This window comes from Amblyraja radiata, chromosome 5, assembly GCF_010909765.2.
Source record: "Amblyraja radiata isolate CabotCenter1 chromosome 5, sAmbRad1.1.pri, whole genome shotgun sequence".
In the NCBI taxonomy this organism is placed as follows: Eukaryota; Metazoa; Chordata; class Chondrichthyes; order Rajiformes; family Rajidae; genus Amblyraja; species Amblyraja radiata.
This window is the reverse complement of record NC_045960.1, coordinates 54,015,784-54,042,485: the sequence shown is the minus strand read 5'-3', so window position 1 is coordinate 54,042,485 and position 26,702 is coordinate 54,015,784. Positions and strand designations below refer to the sequence as shown.

The 26,702-nt window shown below is 42.5% G+C and overlaps 1 protein-coding gene across 1 annotated transcript in view; it reads left to right on the top strand.

The window, feature by feature from the left end:
• themis (thymocyte selection associated) overlaps nucleotides 1–25,050 on the top strand; it is a 54,520-nt gene extending 29,470 nt beyond the window's left edge. The window contains exons 2-7 of the mRNA XM_033021228.1: nucleotides 10,461–10,619; nucleotides 12,321–12,776; nucleotides 14,786–15,831; nucleotides 18,805–18,964; nucleotides 21,342–21,488; nucleotides 24,459–25,050. Of these exons, the coding sequence (XP_032877119.1) occupies nucleotides 10,461–10,619; nucleotides 12,321–12,776; nucleotides 14,786–15,831; nucleotides 18,805–18,964; nucleotides 21,342–21,454 (1,934 nt within the window). The 3' untranslated portion in view covers nucleotides 21,455–21,488; nucleotides 24,459–25,050. The remainder of the gene's footprint in view (nucleotides 1–10,460; nucleotides 10,620–12,320; nucleotides 12,777–14,785; nucleotides 15,832–18,804; nucleotides 18,965–21,341; nucleotides 21,489–24,458) is intronic.
• The last annotated feature ends 1,652 nt before the right edge of the window (nucleotides 25,051–26,702 follow it).

Sequence of the window (26,702 nt, the reverse complement as noted above, 5' to 3'; positions counted from 1 at the left end):
TTTAATGTTTGCACCCACCAGTTTTATCCACCAAAAGAAAATGAAATACAAAAACATACATTTACAAAGTAATTAAATATCCCGAGGTGTTTCTCAGAAACATAATGAAACTGCGGACAAATGAAAATGGTCTGTGATGCCAAGTCATATCTTCTCTTGAATATTTTTCCATTGTTTGAATTTAGAGTTGATAAATTAACCAAAAATTCTGCGAAATAAAACTTCAATAAATACAGTGGAATTGTGGATACTAATATTGGGATTTGGAAAAGGGACACAAGGAACAGCAGATGCTAGACCTATGGCAGAAGTGTCACAAACCAAAACATTACCTCCACAATTGCTGCCTAAACCACTGAGTTCCTCCATACTTTGCTTGTGGTTAAATTGAGATGTACTTGACGGAGGAATTATATATCAAAACGGTTAATAGAATAAACACGAAAATGAAAAACAGAATATAAATTAATTCCTTTATTTTTGGATGACAGTAGTCTACATCATTATATCAAAGGAGCACGAGATCAAACAGCATTATTAACTGAGATAAGCGATGCAATTGAAAATCTTAAAAATGATAGATGGGCTGTACTTATGAAATGAAAAAAGCTAATGAATAAATTAGATAAGAAATCCTTTGGAAAAAGGCACTTATCAATAAAAATATAAGAATAAGACTATGTTATTCAGCTTATCCTATTTGTTCCTACATCAAATCCCTTTGTCAAGAATCAATTTGACCACATATTATAATTATGTTACGCTGCAACTGTGCGCCGTTGATTCAAATTAATCATAAATATTTAAAGCTGTGCTTTTATATACCTTCCAGGAAATGGGTAATGCTGCTAAAGCCAGTATTTTTTTTCTATCCTAAGTCACAAACACGTGGCAGACCAATTGAATAACTACTTTGGTTCCGTCTTCACTAAGGAAGAAATAATTAATCTGCCGGAAATAGCAGGGGACCAGGGGTCAAATGAGATGGAGGAACTGAGTGAAATCCAGGTTAGTCAGGAAGTGGTGTTAGGTAAATTGAATGGATTAAAGGCCGATAAATCCCCAGGGCCAGATAGGCTGCATCCCAGAGTGCTTAAGGAAGTAGCCCCAGAAATAGTGGATGCATCCATGAAAATTTTTCAAAACTCTTTAGATTCTGGAGTAGTTCCTGAGGATTGGAGGGTAGCTAATGTAACCCCATTGTTTAAAAAGGGAGGGAGAGAGAAAACGGGGAATTACAGACCAGTTAGTCTAACATCGGTAGTGGGGAAAATGCTAGAGTCAGTTATTAAAGATGGGATAGCAGCACATTTGGAAAGTGGTGAAATCATTGGACAAATTCAGCATGGATTTATGAATGGTAAATCATGTCTGACGAATCTTATAGAATTTTTCGATGATGTAACTAGTAGAGTGGATAAAGGAGAACCAGTGAATGTGTTATATCTGGACTTTCAGAAGGCTTTCGACAAGGTCCCACATAAGAGATTAGTATGCAAACTTAAAGCACACGGTATTGGGGGTTCAGTATTGATGTGGATAGAGAACCGGCTGGTAGACAGGAAGGAAAGAGTAGGAGTAAACGGGTCCTTTTCACAGTGGCAGGCAGTGACTAGCAAGGCTCAGTGCTGGGACCCCAGCTATTTACAATATATATTAATGATTTGGACGAGGGAATTGAATGCAACATCTCCAAGTTTGCAGATGACATGAAGCTTGGGGGCAGTGTTTGCTGTGAGGAGGATGCTAGGAGGCTGCAAGGTGACTTGGATAGATTGGGTGAGTGGGCAAATGCATGGCAGATGCAGTATAACGTGGATAAATGTGAGGTTAGCCACTTTGGTGGCAAGAACAGGAAAGTAGACTATTATCTGAATTATAATCGGCGGCCGATTAGGAAAAGGGGAGATGCAACGAGACCTGGGTGTCATGGTACACCCAGTCATTGAAAGTAGGCATGTAGTTGCAGCAGGCAGTGAAGAAAGCGGATGGTATGTTAGCATTCATAGCGAAAGGATTGGAGTATAGGAGCTGGGAGGTTCTGCTGCAGTTGAACAGGGCCTTGGTGAGACCACACCTGGAGTATTGTGCACAGTTGTGGTCTCCTAATCTGAGGAAAGACATTCTTGCCATAGAGGGAGTACAGAGAAGGTTCACCAGACTGATTCCTGGGATGGCAGGACTTTCATAAGAAAGACTGGAAAGACTCGGCTTGTACTCGCTAGAATTTAGAAGATTAAGGGGGGATCTTATAGAAACTTACAAAATTCATAAGGGGTTGTACAGGCTAGATGCAGGAAGATTGTTCCCTATGTTGGGAAAGTCCAGAACACGGGGTCACTCTTTAAGGATAAGGGGGAAGTCTTTTAGGACCAAGATGAGAAAATCATTTTTCACACAGAGAGTGGTGAATCTGTGGAATTCTCTGCCTTGGAAGGTAGCTGAGGTCAGTTCATTGGCTATATTTAAGAGGGAGTTAGATGTGGCCCTTGTGGCTAAATGGATCAGGGGGTATGGAGAGAAGGCAGGTACAGGATACTGAGTTGGATGATCAGCCATGATCCTAAATGGATCAGGGGGTATGGAGAGAAGGCAGGTACAGGATACTGAGTTGGATGATCAGCCATGATCATATTGAATGGCGGTGCAAGCTCGAAGGGCCGAATGGCCTACTCTTGCACCTCTTTTCTATGTTTCTATCAACAGGCCATTCAAATGCTGTCTTTATGCTGTTTTTGTGACAAACTGCACAATTTAGTTCCAAACTCCAACCTTGTTTGGATCCACATCCACGTTTTATCACTTGAAAGAAGCAAAAATGAATTAATTGCAATATGTAGAAAACTCAGTAAGAAATGAAAAAATCAATCAAAATCCAGGTAGCCACCAAATTCATGTTAGTGATTTCATTAACTATTTTTCTTGGTGACAGCTCCTCTGAAAAATTTGGAGACTCCAATTCTTTCAAAACTAACATTCTGTACGTGAAAAGGAAATACCTGTGGCTAATTTTAATATTCATGAAAGATCTAAGGTTGTGCAACATGGAGATTTCTAATTATTTTATACAGTCTGCAAACTTTTGTTGATGTTGGCACATAGACGTTCTCGCAGACATGTGTATGCATACAAAAAGAAGGGAAGAGGATTGAACTTTTTTTGCCTTCCATCACAGTGAGGAATGTGGAGGAGTTGTTGTGGTGGATGGTCATGTTAAAAATGTATTTGGGTGTCTTGTTGCTCTTTATTGATATGACTATGGCAAATCAAATTCCTCGCATGTTGCAAAACATACTTGGCTAATAAAATATGATTATGATTATCCCTCCATAACGCCTCTCCTCTCCATCTATCTCCCTGCTCCCCCACTCCTCACCTCCTCCATATCCCACTCTCCCACTCTCCCACTAAACACAATGTTTAAATAACATTAAACAATAATCCTCGCTCTCTCCTCCTCCCCTCCCTCACTCCCTCCCTCTCCTTACAACAATGTAACAAATCTCTCATTACACTGGGAGTCCTATCATTTGGTAACATTGTAACGGGCAGGGCAAATGTAATTGGATTTTTTAAAGTGTAAAGTGAAAATTTTAAGGCTTAAAATGTGAATAACTTGTAAAATATACCATCAATCTGAACAAAACATGGCTAATGCACACCACATGACAATGGTGAATATGGTGGGGCAAAAATTGTAGCGCTGTCGTGCATTGTTTGGCATAATTTCAGGAATAGAATCACAGACATAATAACAAACAAGATGAGAGTTTTAGTAATATACTAGACTAAGTAGGACCCCGTTGGGTCCCATGTTCACATGGGAGGTCTGGACCCCTAACGCAATATTCAATTTCTCCACAAATTCCAATATTGCTGGCCAGTGGGGGGAGGGGTTTTCTGGAGCACTAGTTTGGGTGTTGTGGGCTGAAGGGACTGGTTTCCAGTGGGCTAGTATGGACATTGTGGGCCAAATGGATTCTTGGGCTGGCAGCTCAGTCACTCAGGCCTGGTGGGCTGGCAGATCAGTTACTCAGGCCTGGTGGGCTGGCAGCTCAGAAACTGCCAGAAATTCTGCCCAAACAGGTGAGAGACTGTGAGAGAGAATGGGGAGAGGGTGGAGAATCAATTTTAGACATTTTTCATCTTTTTCTGCAGATCACAGCAATGAAGGAGGAAAGTTTATCCTGGTCTGGATCTCACATGGGAGCAAATGAAGGGTGGGAGAAAATACTGGGGAGAGATTTAATACTTGCTGATGGGCTGAAGAGAATCCTGGGCTAGTACAGGCCTGATGGGCCGAAGGGACTCTTTAAAATAAATCTGTGAAATCTCAGTGAAAGGCACTTTTTCTGGACTTTTCCGGGCCTGGCACGGGCCTTTTGGGCCAAAATGCTCCTCCTGGGCTAATACAGGCATTTTGACAAAAGGGACTGGTTTCTTGGCTAATAGGGGCCTTGTAGGCCGAAATTAGTGGTTTCAGGCAGGCCAAACAACTCATTTTCATTTCCTATTGTATTGCATTTTCAAGCACAGGGCAGGCCGAATAGCTCATTGCATTTTCATTTAACTTCCATTGCCATTGCAGTACAAGCACAGGGCAGGCCAAGCCAAACAGATTGCATTTTCACTTCACTTCCATTGCCATTGCACTTTCAAGCACAGGGCAGGCTCATGCCAAACAGCTGATTGCATTTTCACTTAATTTCCATTGCCATTGCACTTTCAAGCACGGGGCAGGCTCAAGCCAAACAGCTGATTGCATTTTCACTTCATTTCCATTGCCATTGCACTTTCAAGCACAGGGCAGGCTCAATCCAAACAGCTGATTGCATTTTCACTTCATTTCCATTGCACTTTCAAGCACAGGGCAGGCCCAAGCCAAACAGCTCATTGCATTTTCACTTCATTTCCATTGCCATTGCAGTTTCAAACACAGGGCAGGCCAAACAACTCATTTCATTTTCATTAAGGGCTAATAAATCATTCAAGTACATTGCATACTCACAGTGTTCTGTAGTTTCCCAGCTCAGACAGAGTCGTGACCTCTCCCTCGCCATCTTGCAGACAGACTGAGCCACGCCCACACTTCCGGGTTTTATAGTCCCTCCCCCTCCCACCGGAAGGGCCGTGGCCTTCATGGCGGTGATTGACAGGGGAGTGAATCTCAAGATTGTTTAAACACTAATAAGTTTTATTTTTCATTGATGGGAAAAATCCTCGGGGCATGCGCAGCGGAGGAGGACTCTGAGCAAGATGGCCAAGAAATCACAGCCATATGTGGTGGCGTTTTTTCTCAAATCAAAGCACTGTGCAAAGATGACACTTTTAGTTATATATATAAATACTAGACTAAGTGGGACCCATTGGGTCCCAGTCACATGGGAGGCTTGGTCCCCCAACGCAACCCATTCCCCAATGCAATATTCCACCATGGTGTGAGGGAGGGTGGGTGTGGGGGAGAGGGGTGTGTGGGGGAGGGGAGTTGTGAGGGATGGGGGATGTGTGTGCTAGGAGGGGGAGTGCGGGAGGGGGGGAGGGGTGTGTGTGGTTGGGGGAGGTGTGGGAGGGGGGGGGGGGGGGGGGGGGGTGAGAGGGGGGATGAGAGGGTGGTGTGTGGGAGGGGGGATGGGGGAAGGGGTGTGTGTGGGCTCAGCGGCTTCCATCCCCGGCGCCTGTCGCACTCATCTACTCCCAGCTCGTCATGGTGGCCGCCACCCCCGCCCGCGAACACAGCCCACAATCTGCTCACTCCACTCCTTCAGCTTTATTCTCGCCACTGGTGATTGACAGCGGATTCCGGAAGGGGCGTCGCCGACCCGGCAAATGACAAACGAATAACTTTTGAAACATTTCACCGATCAGAATAAAACTTGATGCACTTGCAGCACAGGAGAATGGCGAGTAAGGTGGCGAAAAATCGTAGCGCTATCCGGTACCATTTTTGCGCAAATTTAAAAACAACGCAAAACGGAAGAGGACAAATGAGAGTTTTATAAGTATACTAGACCAAGTGCAGACCCGTTGGGTCTGTTTCCCCAATGGCGTTTGCGGGGGGGGGCTGCGGCATCACACTCACATTAACCATCCCCCAAACACACCGGTGGGGGGAGGGGGGGGTGAGTAGAAGGGAGGGAGGGGAGAGGAGGAGGAGGAAACGGGACAGATTTGGGAGGGAAAGGAGAGCGGGGTAGGGGGTGAGAGAGGGAGATGGGGGAGGGAGAGTGTGGGGGAGGTGGGGTTGGGGAGTGAGGGGAGGAGGGAGGGGGAGAGGTGGTGTGGGGAGAGGGGAAAGAGTGGGCGGTAGTGGTAGGGAATGGGGAGAGTTGAAGAGTGGGTATGAGGGTAGCGGGTTTTGTGGCTTTGCTGGCCTATTGCTCGGTGTAGGGGAGGGGCGGTTTGGGAGGTAAGGGGGTGGTATCGGAAGTGTTGGGGGTTGGGAGAGGGGATGGTGGAGAGGTAGAGAGGACTATAGAAACATAGAAATTAAGTGCAGGAGTAGGCCATTCGGCCCTTCGAGCCTGCACCACCATTCAATATGATCATGGCTGTTCATCCAACTCAGTATCCTGTACCTGCCTTCTCTCCATACCCACTGATCCCTTTAGCCACAAGGGCCACATCTAACTTCCTCTTAAATATAGCCAATGAACTGGCCTCAACTACCTTCTGTGCCAATGAATTCCAGAGATTCACCACTCTCTGTGTGAAAAATGTTTTTCTCATCTCGGTCCTAAAAGATTTACCCCTTATCCTTAAACTGTGACCCCTTGTTCTGGACTTCCCCAACACCGGGAACAATCTTCCTGCATCTAGCCTGTTCAACCCCTTAAGAATTTTGTAAGTTTCTATAAGATCCCCCCTCAATCTTCTAAAACTAGCAAGTACAAGGCGAGTCTATCCAGTCTTTCTTCATATGAAAGTCCTGACATCCCAGGAATCAGTCTGGTGAACCTTCTCTGTATTCCCTCTATGGCAACAATGTCTTTGAGCATTGGGCATTGTGACATCACACAATGGATCGTTCACCAAGTGCTGGGGCTCGAAGGGGAGGGAGGGGAGAGGAGGAGGTGGAAACGGGACAGATTTGGGAGGGAAAGGAGAGCGGGGTAGGGGGTGAGAGAGGGGGATGGGGAGAGAGATGTGGGTGAGGGGGGGGGGATGGGGAGGGAGGGGAGGAGGGAGGGAAGGGGAGGGGTCGGTGGAGAGAGGGGAAAGAGTGGGGAGGGATAGTGGAGGGGGAAGGGGTGGACGAGTGGGGAGGGTCAGAGGGGTTGGGGGGAGAGAGGGGAGGGAGAGGGAAGGGAGGGGGAGAGAGAGGGGTGGGGGAGGGAAAGGCGTGGGGTGAGGGAGAGAAGTGGAAGAGTGGGGAGGGAGGGGTAGGGGGAGTGGTGGAAGAGGGACAGAGGGGTAGGGGGAAGGGGGCGGGGGGAGAGAAGGAAGGGGATAGGGTAGAGAGTGAAGGGGGTGGGGGAGAGCAGGATGGGTGGGAGAGGGAGAGGGGTGAGAAGAGGGAAATTTAGAAACATAGAAATTAGGTGCAGGAGTAGGCCATTCGGCCCTTCGAGCCCGCACCTCCAGTCAATATGATCATGGCTGCTCATCCAACTCAGTATCCTGTACCTGCCTTCTCTCCACACCCCTTGATCCCTTTAGCCACAAGGGCCACATCTAACTCCCTCTTAAATATAGCCAATGAACAGGCCTCGACTACCCTCTGTGGCAGTGAATTCCAGAGATTCACCATTCTCTGTGTGAAAAATGTTTTTCTCATCTCGGTCCTAAAAGATTTCCCCCTTATCCTTAAACTGTGACCCCTTGTTCTGGACTTCCCCAACATCGGTTTCTATAAGATCCCCCCTCAATCTTCTAAAATCTAGCGAGTACAAGCCGAGTCTATCCAGTCTTTCTTCATATGAAAGTCCTGACATCTCAGGAATCAGTCTGGTGAACCTTCTCTGTACTCCCTCTATGGCAAGAATGTCTTTGAGCATTGGGCATTGTGACATCACACAATGGAATGTTCACCATGGGCTGGGGCTCCTGCAAAGGCATATGTAAATGGATCCATTCCGATTGGACATATGTGAACATTGGGCATTGTGACATCACACGATGGAACGAATCAAAAGGAAGAAAGGCAGCCGGACGGACGGCAGGCGGCAGGCACACAGTTTTATATATTAATAGGATAGATAGACAGACAGACAGACAGACAGACAGACACAGACAGACAGACAGACAGACAGACAGACAGATAGATAGATAGATAGATAGATAGATAGATAGATAGATACTAGACCAAGTGGGCCCCGTTTCCCCCAATGCAAGATTCCACCACTCACCCATGGCTCGCAACTGCGCAAGTGTGGCTCGTTTCCCCTCATCCCTCAGCACTCCCTCCCCCTCCTCTTCACCCTCCCTCTTCCTTCCCCTTTCATTCTACGCTCACCCACTCCCTCCTAGAACTCTCCCTCCCTCTCCTTTCCCCTACCCTCAGTCACTTCCACCCTTCCTCCATAACCCCTCTCCCCTCCCTACCTCCTCCTCTCCAATGATCTCCCTGCTCCCCCATTCCTCACCTCGTGGGACCCATTGGGCCCATTCCCTCAACGCAATATTCCACCACTCACCTGTTCCCCCAACGCAACCCGTTCCCCCAATGCAATATTCCACCACTCACCCATAGCCCCCAACTGCGCATGCGTGGCTCATTACCCCTATCCCCAGCAATCCTCCCCCCCTCCTCTTCACCCTCCCTCTTCTTTCCCCTCTCCTCCTACCCTCACCCACTCCCTCCCTCACCTCTCCCTGCCTCTCCTTTCCCCTACCCTGTCACTCCCTCCCTTCCTCCATAACCCCTCTTCCCTCCCTACCCCCCTCCTCTCCATCTATCTCCTGGCTCCCCCACTCCTCACCTATCCCACTCCCCCACTAAACTCAATGTTTAAATAATATTTCTCCTCTCCTCCCCCACTCCCTCCCTCACCTCTTTCCCCCTTTCCTTTCCCTACCCTGTCGGCGCTCCCCGGAGCCAAACAATTGGCCCCACGTGGGGGGCAGTGTCGGCGCTCCCAGGAGACATTCAATTGATCCCATGTTGGAGGACTGCGTCGGCGCTCCCCGGAGTCAATCAATTGACCCCACATTGAGGGTCATGTCGGCGCTCCCCCCATCCCAGACCATATATTTATGCAATGATTTAAGACTACCAATTTCCACTTATATAACAAGGGCTGACTCTGCCATGTCTCAGGTTTGTTGCTCTTGACATCCACCCTCCAATAGCTTCCATCTCATTCAACAAGGGATGATGAGACTGACCACAAGAATCAGACGGTCTGCCATTGGTGCATACTCACTGTACTGGCGGCCAGGATTTGGCTCTGAGCACCGCATAGGTGCTGGCCGGCTGAACTACTCAACCCGGCCTGACTAAAATGGCCCTCACCGGCAGCCTCTGGATCAATGATAATTTGTTCCATATGTCTTGGAGCACCTGGGAAGAACTGGTTTCATACCAGGTTTCCAGCATAATAATGTGCAACCCAACCAAGTAGGTGTCCTTTTTAAAGTGCAGGAAATATTCCTGAATGTTTGGACCAAGAATATTAGAACATACGAATAAGGGATATGTCATTTAGGACTCATGAAAAGCTTTCTCCAAGAGTTGTGAATCTGGAATTCTCTGCCACGAAAGGCAGTGGAGGCCAATTCACTGAATGTATTCAAGTGAGAGTTCAATTTAGCTCTTAGGGCTAAAGGAATGAAGGGTTATGTGGAAAAAGCAGAAATGGGGTACTGATTTTGGATGATCAGCCATGATCATATTGAAGGGTAAAATGGCGTACTCCTGCACCTATTTTCTATGTTTCTATTATAATGAATTTGTGGGATAATGCTAACCAGATACAGTCAAATCTTGCCACTTCGGTGTTGTGTAAAGAAATGTGAATATAAGAAAAAAGATTGTGTTGATTTATTTACTTTTTTCCACACAAATTATGTGTGCAAACTTTATTCTATTTGTCAAATTTTGGATTCAATTTGTGAATTCTGTAAACATTAATTTCTGTAACCCAAGTGTCTGAAACATGAGAGATTGCCTGTTCCAGTGTACTCATTTTATCCTCCATTAACTTGAGCTCATACAAAACTCTGCTTTCTTTCACCTGATTTACAAAAGGTTCTGTTTACCCATCATCTCTGATCTTTTTTACCTTAATAGTTCTTTAGACTTATTATTGCAACAACTTTTAATTTCTATTTATTAGTATCTACCTGTGATTTAATGGCAGCATTTTGATCTTTAGAAACATTAATATGTACACAAATTCCATATCTTGATTTCATATTCATTAAAATATCTATTTATTCCTTAAGCTATTCACATTAAATATGTATGCAAAAAATGATCATTCCAGATATAGTTTGAAACTATTTGAAAATGTTTTCCTCAGGTTCTGTATATGAAATGCATGGACAAGAGTGTTGCCTGTCTACAGGAGAAATCATTAAGGTCACTGGATTCCAAATAACGAAAGTTAAAGTGGGGAGATGTGAATTAATTGAAGGGAGCAATTCCTCACCTGCAATGGAGTTACCATTGGATTATCCAGGTATGTTTATATATCAATCATACATTATTTAAGTTAATCTAAAAAATTGCAGTTGTTTCCCAACCAACTTTAAGTCATGTTCGCCCTTACCCATCTGCACACTGACCTACATTGGTTTCCGGTTAAGAAAAGTATACAATTGTCACCTTTGTTCTCTGGGTAACTCTAAACCCTTCCTATATCTATAACCTCTTCCTGCCTACAACCCCTTAAGATATCATCACTCATCCAGACATCCTCTTGCAATTGCTGATTTTAATCACACCATTATTGGCTGCTGTGCCTTCAGCTGCTGAGACTTTAACATGGTGCAATTCCCTCTCTAAAACCCTCCATTTCCATTCTGTTTTACAAATTATTTCATCATCTGCTCCAATAAGTGCTTTTGTCCATTTATGGTGACATTACTGGAAAGAGCCTTTGGATGTTTCAGTTTGCTTAAGCTGCTAGAAATGTAGAAATTGTTGTTGAAGGCAGTAGACTCGATGGGCTGAATGGCCTAATTCTCCTATCACATGAACTTATGAAGTTGCGAGGCTGGGGTTGGGAATAGTGGATGGTCTGGAATGTGGGTAGATTTGCGTCTGAAGCTGGGGTCTGGAGTTTGGCTTCTGTGTGTGGCTGGAGCTAAGGTTGGGGTTGGGATCAGGCCTCAGGAATGTGGGTGGATATATGTACAAGCTCAAACTTGCACGACTTGTTATTTTATCCATGTAGGGTTGTGTCTCTCCTATGTTCTTGCAGGTTTGGTGGCTTTGCCAGTGGCCTTGGTAAAATCTCTGTTTATCCATGGGAAGGAAGTCTCCATAAAGTTTCAGCATCCATCATGATTCTTGAAATTTCAGGACCATTAGTTTAATTTTTTTCAGATTTTTTTCTGAATTCTGTCCCTGCCCTTCATGAAAATGAGAACTTGGTGTATACATTCACATAAATGAAAGTAAAATTAATCATTTCAACATTTCTGTACTTCTGAAATATGTACACAGAAGAATGATAATACATTAATTATTTTGTTATATTCAAGAGTGTGATTTATAATGTGGTGCACAGTATTATAAAGTCTATTGCATGTCACATGAACAAATAATTTTTAGGAGCTCATTTTAGCTTATTTGAGAATAATCTGCAAATACCTGGGGATAATAATTTGTCCTCAGCTGCTTGTGCTAAATAAGCAATAAAAGCTGTTTAATGTTGATAATCAATGAAAGCATTATACCCATTGATGCCCATGGAGCACTATAGGATATGCAGGGAAAGTAGACAAACAGCATTCCCTAGTGGAGGACCAGGAAATAAACAATTACAACTTCTGATTTCTGCACTTCACATATGTGTGTGTGTGTTCAAGAAGTTAAAAGACTCATCACCATTAATCTCACTACAACATCAGTGATTTAAAAGTTATTTTCGACGTTAACAAATAATAAAATAGGTACACCTTTGGTCTATAGTGCACCAATCATTAACTTTTCCTCCAGCTTCCCTTGCCAGTTTTATTGATCTGTACTGCGTTTAAGTGGAAATTTCAGTACCAGTACATATTTGGAGAAGCCATCCATTTTGTAATTGCCGGAATATTTAATATATGTTATCTGCAGCTAAATTATAAATCCTAACAAAAAATTAAAGCATGACTTGTATACAGCTTTTTTGACAGGAAGAATAGCACCTAACATCTGATTTTATTTTCATCAGGTTTCTTCAAGCTTCTTGTTGATCCATGCCCATATACTAGTATTCGTGACATCATGAAAACAGTGAAAATTGGAGATAACCGCCTCGGTCATCCTCATTTCAGGAGCAATGCAGATATTCAGGTGAATGACATCTTCATAAAAGAAGGAGAACATATAGTGCTGAACACTCTGGCAGAGGTGGATGGTGTGGATCATGTGAACTGTACAGTTATCAAAGGTAACAAAAGCAAACCATTAAGAATACCACTATCGTACGAGGGAACATTTTATGAATGTGAAGATGACCAGTTTTATACACTAAAAGAGATTGTAACATGGAAGATCTCCAAGCACAGAAGACGAGTTGTGAAGCTTATGAAAACATTGGCTACCTTGGAGGAAAATCCTTACAATGAGTATCTCCAAAGTGATGTGTGCCTACTGCCTGTCTATGAAATACAAGCAGTGATGAAATGTAAGCAAAACAAAAATGCATTTGTCCATTTAATATCGTGGTTTTAGAGATGTTTTGCCTTTGTGCATTCCTTTTACTGATTTTTGGCCCAGTAAAATGTTTGAGAGGAAATTCATTGCTCAGTGACAAAAATATCTGGGTATATTAATGACAAAATTATAGAAGTTCACCATGACTGAAATAAACAGACAACTGTAAAGCCGGAATAAACACAAAATGCTGGAGTAACTCAGCGGGTCAGGCAGCATCTCTGGAGAAAATGAATAGTTAACTTTGCAAGTCAGGACCCTTTTTCAGACACTGACCCGAAACATCACCTTTCCATTTTCTCCAGGTATACTACCTGATCCGCTGAGTTAGTCCAGTCAATCTGTGGCATAAACCGGCAACTGCTGTTCCTTTCCATTCCATTTTGTAAAGTAGGAATGCCAGTATCAAAACCATTCCGTACAAGAGTTGAGTGTTTAATTATCATATGTACCGACAACAGAACAATGAGATTCCTACTTGTCGCAGCAATTGAGGCCTGTAAACACTATACACATAGATCATTTATAACAAATAAAAAATCAAGAAATTAATAACCAGAATACTCATGCAGAAAAAAAGTTCTCTTCCACTCTTGTGGAATCATAGTTATACAACACAAATAGTCCCTTCGCTCCACCAGATCCATGCCAACCACTAATTTCCACTAATTCCAAAATAATTTCCATCATTCACAATCACAATAATTTTACCCACAAATGAATTTGTAAAATTCACATTTTCATCCAAGGCCAGCTGTTAAGAAGAGCTATTAAGCAGTAATTTTAATTGTAGCGTTGACTATCCCAATGCAGCTTCGCCATCAGCTCAGGTTGTATTGTTGAGTCCTGAGTGAAAAACCTGCTCTTTATAATCCCACAGTAAATAACTCTGGGCCATTCTTTAGTATGGATAGTCCTCCTGGTTACAAACAGTAAATTCACAAAAACCCTGTATATGCAAACGAGCATTTGAGAGACCGGCCGGAAGGACGGGGATGGATTTGCTGACTACTGCGGAGTTGTAGACATCTTCTGCTGGGTGGGAACGTGGCATTCCTGTGTGCCTTCTCTCCCCACCCACCTCTTCGAACAGCAACAATTGTGGTCTGGGTCAAACCAAGCAGAGCTGGGAGTTCTGAATAGACTCGTCACTCTGTCACAGAGTCAGTGAGGCCGGTTGGCCGGTCCAGAACAAGGGGTCACAGTTTAAGGATAAAGGGGAAATCTTTTAGGACCGAGATGAGGAAAACTTTTTTCACACAGAGAGTGGTGAATCTGTGGAATTCTCTCCCGCAGAAGGTAGTTGAGGCCAGTTTATTGGCTATATTTAAGAGGGAGTTAGATGTGGCCCTTGTGGCTAAAGGGATCAGGGATATGGAGAGAAGGCAGGTACAGGATACTGAGTTGGATGATCAGCCATGATCATATTGAATGGTGGTGCAGGCTCGAAGGGCCGAATGGCCTACTCCTGCACCTATTTTCTATGTTTCTATGTTTACTCGCCCTCCCGTCACAGCGGATCCTGCGGATCCTGTGATCCTCTCCCACATTGTCATTGGTGATTTCCAACTTAAGGATAGTTCTAGTAATGAAAAGTTCTCAGGAACTGATCCCTGTTATAAGCGAGGGACTGCCTGTAACTGCTGAAGTTGATTCTGGTCTCTAGTCAGTCTGGGTGTCTCTGAAATAGCATAACATCATACAGATGTCAGAAAACCACAGTCTGCATGTCAAAAGTGTTTTCAACCTCACTCAAGCTGTCCGATGGTTGATTTTCGGGAAGGTGTCATCAGCAATATGTCAACATGAAAAAGGATCTGTCAGGCCCCTCTCTAATGGTAGTTGGGTTATCCTCTAATTTCTGACCAATTTAGACATTATGGGCTGAAGAGCCTGTTCATGTGCTGTACTGTTCTATGTTCTGTGTATGCATTAGTGAAGAAAATTACTAATTTGCTTTTCCGTATTTTGTTTCTACAGTCCAAAAGGATATAGTACGGATACCATCCTACCTAGATGTTGAGGTTAAAGATATAACAGAAACATATGACCTCAGTTCGTTTGTACAACCATTATCTTTAATTGATATTTTTAACAGACCGATTGAAGACTTCCCCCTGTTGGCTGAAATAATCGAGTGGCCTGACCACCAGCATATTTACAACTCACTTAATGTAGGAAAACAAATAGTTATTCACAATAGAGACTTTTCCAACACAATAATTGCCTCTGAGAACAGAAGTGATTTAAATAAAAAGCATTTTTTAATCCCCAAAAGCTATAAGGGTCGATTTAAGAGAAGACCAAGAGAGTTCCCAACTGTATATGACTTGGTGCTTGCCATTAAAAACAATGATCCTTTGCATGTCATTGCAACCAAAAGCTTTGCTTCTGAATATGCAGAGTTTGCCAATGTTTACTTTGGAGACCAATTTCTTGTTCATCATTGCCAGAGTATTGAAGTCAATCGTGAAGGAGAGAAATGTCTAATTGAAGCAGTGGTTTGTGAAAGAATTGTGGAAAAAGATTATGAACAAGTCATTCTTCCAACATATATGGCAGGGAGCTTTGTCGAAGTCATTCATGATAAAAAGCAGTATGATATTTCAGACATTTGTAATGAATTTAGCCTTCCCTTTAATGTTAAAGTATCCATAAGAGATTTGTCAATCAATGACAATTTAGCAGCCTTGCCCTCATTACGAATTGAAGAGCAAATCACAGATCCTTGCCTGCTGATCAGTCTGTTGGACAATCCATCAGAATGCTTCAAGATTCCAGTTAAAAGAGTAATCATGTCCGTTCAGATAATGGAAGGACTAGATCAATATGTTTCATGTCCAGCACCCAAAAATATTGTGGAAGAGATCAGTGAAGACTTGTATTACATGCTTCGGAGATATGAAAACTCCACTTTGCTTCCTCCACCCCGTCCTCCAAAAAAACCTCAATCACCTATATCATCGATAGCAACCATAAGGCTGCTTCCACCTCAGAGGAAACAGGACCCTCCTAAATCTCCGAAGGTAAGGTGATTTTTCTAGTGAAAGAGATGTGCTACAGTCCATTGTGTAGCTGAGCAGGAAGATCGCAAGTGCATCATCTTGTCAGCTCACCCAGAATGTCAATGAAAGTAGCACAGCTTGCAAGAGACTAATGTGTCTAAGGAATGAAAGGCCTGGAAACCATTTCTAGAAGTGTGCTTGTGAAGATGTGGTAAGAGAGGTCTTACATATAGCTGGTGGTATAGTTTTGTTAAATTGGTTATTTAAGGACAGAGATTTTGAAGGACATTATCAAGAACAGATGTGAAGGTTACAGGGCTGCCAACATTGGGTGAGAGTTGGGAGTGAGAAATTTGCGAGAGACCAAGCCCGAGGGAGCATCACGACCGGGGGGGTGCGGAACATTTGCATTTTTCAGCTTGAAATTGTGCAATATGGTGCATACTGTAGCGAGTCTTATAACTTACACTTGAATGCAATATATATGCTTTAAATTGGATTGGAGCGTTTTTGAAAGGGGGGAGGCTTTGCGATCACTGGCCTTGGGGGTACCCGGTGAGGGAGTGGAGCAACCGAGTGGGGAGAGGGTGTGGAAGAAAGGTAGGAACTTTTTGAAATTTGATGTATTAAAATCATGTTTTAGTGCACTGTAGAAGTATGATTTCAATGTTTTTTGTATGAAGTATTTTTAAGAGGTAACTTTTTAAGGGGTAACTTTATCCACACAAAGGTTGATGGGTGTATGGAACAAGCTGCCAGAGGAGATAGTTGAGGCAGGGACCATCCCAACATTTAAGAAAAAGTTAGACTGATACATGGATAGGACAGGTTTGGAGGGATATGAACCAAAAGCAGGTAGTGTAGCTGGGACATGTTGGCGGGTGTGGGCAAGTTGTGCCGAAGGGCCTGTTTTCACACTGTATCACTCTATGACTACATTATACCTCCACCATGCATGAATGCTTCAAAATCAAGTGATCGAGTTATATTGCCATATACTCAAGCATAGAAACATAGAAAAGAGGTGCAGGAATAGGCCATTCGGCCCTTCGAGCCAGCACTGCTATTCAATATGATCATGGCAATTCATCTAAAATCAGTACCTTTCCTGTTTTTTCCCCATATCCCTTGATGTTGTTAGCCCCAAGAACTAAATGTAACTCTCTCTTGAAAACATCCAGTGAATTGGCCTGCACTGCCTTCTGTGGCAGAGAGTTCCACAGATTCACAACTCTCTACGTGAAGAAAGTTTGTCCTCATCACAGTCCTAACTGCCCCCCCCCCCTTTATTCTTAAACTTTGACCCATGGTTCTGAACGCCCCCAACATCGGGAACATTTTTCCTGCAGTTACAGTAAGTGAAAATCTAGCAGGCAAGCAGGATGCTTTCTCCAACCACCCCCATTTGAAGTCCACTACCTTCCACCGTTTCTACCCAGTGCTTGGTACTTACTTCCAGCAGCCACTGGTTGTCCTCCAGGATGCACCGAGCCGCAGCCTGATCCATGCCGGTCACCTGGGCAAATTTGACACAGAGACTCTCTCTCTCCCCCCTCTCTTCCGCTCTCTCTCCTCTCAACCCCCCTCTCTCTCTCCCCCTCTATCTCTCCCCTCCCCCTCGCTTTCCCCTCTCTCTCTCCTCTCTCCCTCTCTGTCTCTCCTCTCACCCCCTCTCTCTCCCCTGTCTCCCCCTCTCACTCTCTCCCCTTCCCTCTCTTCTCTCTCCCCCCCTCTCTCCCCCCTCTCTCCCTCCCACCTTACTCCTCCCCCTCTCTCTTGTCACCTCTCTCCTCTCTCTCTCCCCCCTCTCCCCTCTCTTTCCCCTAACTCTTTCCCCTAACTCTCTCCCCTCTCTTTCCCCTAACTCTCTCTCCCCTCTCTCTCTCTCCCTCTCTTTCTTCTCTCTCTCCCCCTCTTCTCTCTCCCCCTCTCTCTCCCCCTCGCTTCCCCCCAACCTCTTTCTCCCTCCCTCTCTATCTCCCTCCCTCTCTCTCCTTCTCCACACACTCTCCCCTCTCTCTTTCCCCTCTCTCCCTGTCTCTCCTCTCACCTCTCTCTTCCCCCCTCTCTCCTCCTCTCTTCCCCATTTCTCCCTCCTACCTCACTCTTCCCCTTGCCCTCTCTCCCCTCTCTTTCTCCTCTGTCTCTATCTCTTTTTCTTTGCCCCCCTATCTCTCTCTTTCCCCGTTTCTCTCTTTCCCCCTCTTCCCCCTTTCTGTTACCACCCCTCTCTCTTCCCCTTCTCTCTCCCATTCTCTCCTACCCTCTCCTCCCTCTCCACCCCCTCTCTCTCTTCCCTCTTTCTTCCCTCTCACCCCTCTCTCACTTCCCCCCCTCTCCCACCTCTCTCTCCCCTACCTCCCTCTCCCCTCTCTCCTACCCCCCCTCTCCCTCTTCTCTCTCTCCATTCACGCCCCCCCCCTGTCTCTCCCCTCTCTCTCCTCTCACCCCCCTCTCTCTCTCCCCACTATCTCCCTGTCTCCTTCCCCTCTCTCTCTCTCCACCTCCCTTTGAGAGTCTGTCCCTTCGGCACAGAGACTCTCGCGGCAGCGGCAGCGGCACAACGCCCCCGGCGCCCGGGACATGCACTGTCCGGAGTGCTCCATGGCCAGAGCTGCAGCGAGCGACACACTGGCCCCGGCAAACACTCGTCCGTCCCGGCTCCCCGCATCTGTTCCGGCCGCTGGTTCTGCTCCCATCCCTCCCACAGCCCCGGCTCTCCAACACCCGCGGACTGAGTGTGAGAAATTTCTGATGAGCGTGAGGGCGTGAGAGTTTGCTTGAGGGCGTGAGTCTCACGCTCAAAGCGTGAGAGTTGGCAGCCCTGAGGTTATTCTATTTTGTGTTGGGAAAACCCAGGACCTTTCCAGAGAGAGCATTGAAAAAGCTGACCTAACAAAAGTACTTCAGGGCTTAAGCTTCATATCAGTATTAAATGCTGGAAGGTGATTTTTTTTTTGTACTGCTTCCCATTGCCTTTTATTTTTGAATTAGAATTCACCAACAGGAATGCTAAGAAACAAAGGAAAGTGTCCAAAAATCATCCTTGATGCCACTGCAAGACCAGAGAATATTCCTCCTACCATAATTACGGAACTTGTGAAAGAAAGAACCGAACCCGGTGCACCCTCAACAGACACAATGCTACTCAATGGTTTGTATTTTCTAATTGTATTTTTTATCAATGTTAAATTACAACTACACTTTCTGGAATCTTCAAGAGTCAGAACTCACTAGATTAATTTTTTGAAATGCACACTATCGCATGAACTCAAATCTAGAATTTAGGTCCAGCTTTTGGTTTCTGTCCTTCTGAGTACATCGTCTTTTGTGGTAGTGCCACATTACATGAATTGTGCTACATTTATTAAGTGAAACCACAATCTCAGCTATGGCCAGTCCAGGCTAACTGAATATGGAAATCAATCAGTAGATGCCTAATTTTGATGCAACAGAAACTCAGTGAAATTCCACAAATGTTTCTTAAAGGTATTGAATCTTCATGCACTGTAATTGCTGTTTATTCCTGTGGCGTAAAATGAAAGCCTTATTTGTAACATTAAAACAAATAGTTTTGAACTGCTCTGGGCATAATATTTAAGGTCTTTCCATTATATGTGATATTCCATTAAATTCGTGAAATTGTGTTTTATCTTACAATTTCAGAAAAATCATAAACAATCAGTTGTGTTTTAGGCATCTGTGAGCACTGAATCTCACAATGGATTTTCTTTAGTAATTAAACTGTTAGAAATTTGAATATGGTCAGGGCAAAGAATAACATATTCTAATTATACTATCATTGTACTCTCATTTTATATATCAGCATGATAATATGTCTTGTGAGACAGTAATAATCATTACAGCAAAATCACCCATTGTCAGTTGTTACTTTTCATTATTCCCTTGAGCAATGCTGTTTAGTTTACCAATAGTTGCACTGCCACATAGTATTATTTAGTGCTTGTTTTCCAGCAACAAATGTCACATACAGTAAGGACATTCACAATGCATCCCAAAGGTAGGTGGGAGCCCTGTTCTATCCAGTTTCTATCTGAAAGTGGTGTGATCAAATTGTACAACGTTTTCTGCATTTTAGTTTCATTTGAATTTCACCTGAATTTATATACCACAGAGCTGTCATCCATGAGTTAATCCCACATTTATTCTACAAAACTGACTCAGTGACTCTAGTGAACAATTCTTGACTTTTGAAGATCTGACGTGTGAAGGTAGAAATCTGATTTAAATCTAAAGCAGCCAAAGTACATTCACAGAAGAACCATGTCAGTGAAGACAAATACACCTTAATCAGCTGGTTCAATATTTAACTGGTCAACCATTGCTCGGTCTCTTAAACTTGTTGGTAATGAGCACTATGTCAATTGAGTATACTGTAACTATCTTTATTGCATACCTATTTAAAGATTTCTCTTAAGGGCCTGTCACACTTGGCGATTTTTCGGCGACTGTCGGCATCATTGACTGACGTATCAGGTCACCGAAAAAATTGCGGCGTGACAACGTATTGACGCGCGGTGTCTCCTCAAGTGTCGCAGCATTTTATTTTGTCACTGCTGGATTTTGAAATGTTCAAAATCTTTCAGCGACCCCGATAATTCTTAATTCTTTGGGTAGTGAAAAAATCAGCAGGGGCAGCAATTTCAAAGATTTTGAGCAACTTTTTAAAAACTTTTGTAGAAAGGCTGCGCTGTAGTTGTTTATAATGTGATGAATAGTTGTGAATATTTGATATAAGATTGTGGCACAGCCATGTATTATTTGTTAAGCAATGGAATAGAAATGTGATGTTGTGCTCAATGCAGAATACAACAGTTTCTATACGTTGTACTCTGTTTCTAGAATTTGGTTCTCTTATTTCAGTGGAACTGATTTTCAGTAGCAGAACACAACATGTAGCAACTACTACAGTCCACATTTAATATACGAGTCCGAGGATGAATTTGTATCACTAAATGCGATCATCTGTTATACAAACTTACACATTTGTACAACTTGCACTGTTGTTTCACTTCTAGAGAACTCTGGTCCACTTTGTGATTAGCCTAAGTGTAACCTGCTGCCTTTCATTTCTGTAAGCTCTTTAAAGAGCTCTAGCTTGCTGGGTCAATCATTTGCTGCCCACTATCTCCCTGTTCAAATCTCCACGGGCACATTGATTTACCCTCTCCTTTGGCAAACGTCCTATTCATTCCACAGGAAGTTGAAATAATGTTGCAGGAACAAGCTGAAGGAAGCGCAGAGTAAGAAATGGAAGAAAGAAAATACAAAAGTAAAGGGATAGGAAAAAATGAATGAAATACTATCGGTGAACCCTAGGTTGGAAAGTTTGAGAACTGCTGTTCAATAGCCAAATTATGCCTACATTAAAAGAGTAAATATTGTGTGGAAGCAACTTTATAATTAGTAGGCTGCAAAGTGTTGATGTAATTTGAAACTTACAGTATCTGTCACATGCTTCATTATCCATTCATGTCATCTTTGAAAACGATGCAAAAATCTTTTTTCAGCCACAAGCCTTGCTATGGATGTTGAAAACTTGGATTTCTCTGACAAACATGACTATGAATATATTAATGAAAATGAAATTGAAGATTTAAGAAAACAGCTAAATGAAAATTAACATCTAAGCAAGGAAAATTGCAAGAAAAATAGAGGTATTGTATTTCCTATTTCCTGTTCCTCCAGCACTTTGTGTTTTGTTTTTGTAAACCAATATCTGCAGTTCCTCCTGTTGTTATTTTACTGCTCCACTGCATAATCTCCTCCAAATTATGCCTACTTTGATGCTTACCCCTCTACCATAATCAGTCTAAGGAGGGGGGCCCGACCCGAATCATCACCTGCCCATCTGTTCCAGACATGCTGCCTGACCCACTTGAGTTACTCAGCGCTTTGTTTTTTTGTAAACCAGCATTTGCAGTTCTTTGTGTCTCCTAGTTTTTATTGTGTAAATGGTACTGTAAGTTGATGTGAAAGGCAGATGAACATGGATGTTCAGAAGTTGCAGTTTGGGTTGCATTGCAATGGCCTGTAAATAATCTTGATAGCTGCACCACGACAAGGCATTGATTGGCATGCATTTGAGCAGAAGATATATATTAAACTCATGTCTAAGTGTTTGTCATTTGAAGTGTAAGTCATACGCTCATAAGGGATAGCAGTGGAATTAGGCCATTCGGTCTGTCAAGTTTACTCTGCCATTCAATCATGTACCAATCAAGAATCAATCTATCTCTACCTTAAAAATATCCACTGACTTGGCCTCCACAGCCTTCCACAGACTCACTAAATAAATTTATCCTCATCTCCTTCGTGAAAGAATGTCTTTAATTCTGAGTGTATGACCTCTAGTCCTAGACTCTCCCGCTAGTGGAAACATCCTCTCCACTCTATCCAAACTTTTCACTATTCTATATGTTTCAATTACTGTAATTAATATTATTATTCTGACAGGTTTTAATATTCTTTTCAGATGGTTTACCCTGCTTAGGCATGACATAGATATTCCATAATGTCCCCAAAAAACTGTAGATGTTGGAAATCTGAAGTTAAAACAGAAAATGCTGGATCCATTCAGCAGATCAGGCAGTATCTGTAGAGAAGAAAAGAGCCAATGTTGTAGGACAAGGATCTCTCATCAGAACTAAGAAAAATTAGAAATCAATCATGTTTTAAATTGCAGAGCGGGTTGAGGAGTGGAGTGGACAGAAGGATTATACAAGTTAGTGTGGAGACCAAGTGAGACTGGTTGGACATCCAGATACATACTACAATGTTATTGGAGTGCTCTTCAGGCTGTCTGCAGCATAAACACCTAAACTTACAAATGCAAGTGCAGAAGTTTTAGATACCGTCTTACAGAAAATTACGATCCAATTGATCAATGCCAACGTCACATTTGCCGCTGTAGGTGTTGTAGGTGTCAAAACTGTTGGTCACTCACTTGTTATTACTTTGCACATTGGGGAGATTGATCTATGCAGGTTGTTATTTAAGTTAGACAATCCTGGGGTTGTGTGGGCAGTAATTGATGTGGCCAGTGGTTATAACCATTCCACCTTTCGTGGTCTTGAGGATAGAAGTTGTTTAATGCTTTATCGGTGACAAACAAAATAATGGTCTCAAGATGAATGATTGTTCAAAACTTGTTAGCAGTCATAAAGATTTCTAACTAACTCGAGAATGGAAATGTTTGAGATGATGCCTGAGTACTTCATTCTCAGCACAAAGCATCTTGTGTGTAAAAGGAGGCAGAGAGGGAAAGGGGGGAGGTGCAGCACCTTGGGGAAAACACAATGGCTGAAAATGGGGTGAGGGAAGGGGGGTGGTGTGGAGACTTGTAAGGTATTGCTAAATTTAGTAATAGCTCCTTAAATTACAGGGTTTTAAAATTTAAGTTTGGTCTGAATCCATTCAATAAGGAAAATGACCTAAGATTCACAGAGCTGTGCAACAGGCAATTCTGTTAAACCCCTATCAAATTACACAAAATAATTATATAATTACAAACACTACAAGCAATATTGCATATGGTGTTACGTGAAATTATCAAAGCTATGATATAAAGCATTGCAAATTATTGTACTGTAATAGGTCCTCTATGCTGTGCCTTACATTATTTGCCTTAATTGCAGCTTTTTGTCATCCTCTCCCTACAGATGGTCAAATTTATTTGCATTGTGCCTTGTAAGATACTCTTTTAACTCTCAACATTACTTATTCACTAATTCTAGATGGCTTCAGATTGACTTCATTAAGACCACTCAGATTATTCTGCCTGACTCCATGCACAATGTATCTTACAGCTTTATACCTTAACTGCAGCTGCCCTTCTCAATCTGAGCATTCTTTATTTATAATCCAAAGGTCACACCCATGATAATTTGATTAACTCAACCTTCCCTTTTGATTTTACAATCTCCATTCAATATGTCCCGTGTTGCAAACTTTGGTGTCCAGTCGGCACAACAAAATGCTGTGAAGGAGAAAAGTTTTTTATTCATTTGTCAGCAGTCTATAACTTGTTAACAAATGTTTCCAGAAGTCGCCGTGTTATAGTATATTTGCAGTGGCATTTTACAATGATGGCACTGTCACAGCATGGGTCAAGATGAAAAGTTTGTCTTTTAAATGAAGATCTATTTCAGGATTGACAATATTGCAGGGTTCAAATATTTTATGATTCCCTTTCCATCTCATAGTCTGAGTGAAAGTTCCAGCTCTGACACTGGGGCACTCAACACCTTCCGATAAAATTTCAGTTACCATTTTTGGTCAAATTTTGGTTCACCGTGAGTTATACATTCTTGATGCAGTCAGTACAGGTGCAAGGAATTTGGAATCCTCAGCAGTTGTTTACAGAGCAGAAAATCTTAAATATACATTTCCTTAACATTTACAAAAAATTTGCAGAGAAAGTTTGTTGAAAATTCCCCAACCGCAGCCTCACCAGTGTCCCCTTTCAACTGATTATTCTATATTCCACACCGTGTCCCCATTGCCTTTTCCTACCTGCTCTAGTCGTTTCTGGAGAATCACATCTGGGGTCAAGAATGTGCTAATATGATTTTCTGCCTTATGGTAACTTTATGTTCTGACTAACACTGTTTGTGTCTCAATTCTAGAAATCCAATAAGAAGAATTAATTAGCATCTGAGAGAACACGGAGGTATCAGGTTAGGTATAAGACATGGAATCTTTGCAATAATTTTTCCTCAAGACTTGATTTTAAAATATGATTGATGTTTCTGTTAAACTTAGGACATTGTAGTTACCTGGACAAATATTTTAATGTATCATGTTAAAGAAGATAATGGTTTCTATTCAAGCCGAAAATCTGAAGGAATCAAATCATTCTTCATTGGACAAACAGAAATGGATACGTTTTGGTTCTGTTACTTTTTTGACTTTTGATTTTTATGACACTGAAATATTGCAAACAACTGTAATTCATCTAAATATTAGGAACATTTTACCAAATAAGAATAGATGTGTTGAATGTTACATTTGAGCATTAACTTATTGAATTCTATTGAGCAAAATTGAAGTATTTATTTTTATTTGCATAAATGTATACATGATCCACAAGAACCTGCTGTGTGTTATTGTAGCATTTCTACTGAGTAAATCTTTATTTCACCAGTGCTTTCAAATACATGAACTGTATTCATATTTTTTGTAAATGCAACATAAAGTAAATCATTTTTGTTAACAAAAGATTTCTGTGTATTTCTATAATAACGATCACGCTATGATTTGAGATTTTCTCCTTGGTTGAGCAGATCGTATAGCAATGTTACAAAATGTTGAGATTTTAAAAATCAAGTCTGCAATTTATCCCATCCGATAAAGCATAAAAATAAGTTTAATTTGACACCTAATTCACTTTCGTATCCTCAGTATTAAAAAGGTTATGGCCATTTTCATACTTGGAAATTAGCATCTTGTTCCCTATTGCTTTTCCATTGACTTAACACAAAAGCTGTGATCGAGGACGGTCAAAAGGCCATAACTTTCTTAAAAATTAAGAGAACTGAATGAAATTTTCAGTTATTATAGATTGAAGCATTCTGAAACAAATATAAAACCTTACTTGGATGACCTGAAATTAAAGCATATAATTAGTTAATTACCTAATTGTAGCTAATTACAAAATTGACCGTTGTGACGGAAATAGTAATAAACACCCAGACTGCCTTGAAAATTCCAAAATGTGATATTCTCAAGATCAGAATTTTAATATTATTGTATTATATGCTGTAAGTCCGTAACAGATGGGTAAATAAATTATAATTTCAAGCAATAGACCAAGTCTTTATGGAGAAGATCAGTTGCTAGCTGGTTCATTGGCATATCATAATCAGTAGCATCATCATACTCCTCAGACTCTGTACACCCCGGAGATGTCCGGGGTGACGGGACACCGGCCCGGAGCAGTGGCGGCACCAGGCTTACAGCCAGCACGGAGAAGAAGCACTAACTCCAGCTCAACTCTGTTCCAACTCCCGAGGAACCCGTTCCCCGACGGGTCGGGGACGGTCAGCTGCATCTCACCTTATCCAGTGGCTGTCGGTTAACCCCCTCATCAACGGGGATACACACAAAATGCTGCAGTAATCAGCGGGTCAGGCAACATCACTGGAGAAGGGTCTCGACCAAAAACGTCACCTATTCCTTTTCTCCAAAGATGCTGCCTGTCCCGCTGAGTTATTCCAGCACGTTGTGTCTACCTTTGGTGTAAACCAGCATCTGCAGTTCCTTCCTACAGAGCTACGCCTGTCTGCGGATAAAGGCGAGGCGGCGGGGAGAGAGATGGGTTACACCCCACTCTCCCGCTACCTGGCACCCCAGTTTGCTTATTTTTTCTCGAATGACCTTTGACAAATCCCATGATTCCTTGCATTTTTCTGAATACTGAACTCGCTTATTGACATGATTGTATTTATAATGCAATGTTCTATAACACAAGGGCTTTTAGGAATGCAACATTCATGTTATAGCAGTGTGCACTTGACAGATTATTGAAAAGTATGAGACTAACAGCCACATTTTTTCATTATTCATGCATGGTTCTTAACATATTAGTAGCACTTTTGTCTCTATGACTGATCGTACAAGCTTCATCTTTATAATTGAATGCAGTATCTAGTCTATAATTCAATGATTACCAGCAGTATGTAGTATAGTGCACACTATCAGATATGCATTTGTAAAGTTTGCATTTTAAATTAATGCCCGGCTTTCCTGTTTAGTGGAACATAATAGATTCCATGGTATATTGCGAAGAACACAGAATTCCCCTAGCATTCCAGTCAATATTTATTATTTGGCCAGAGCCAGTTAAACAAAATAACTAATCATTCATATCT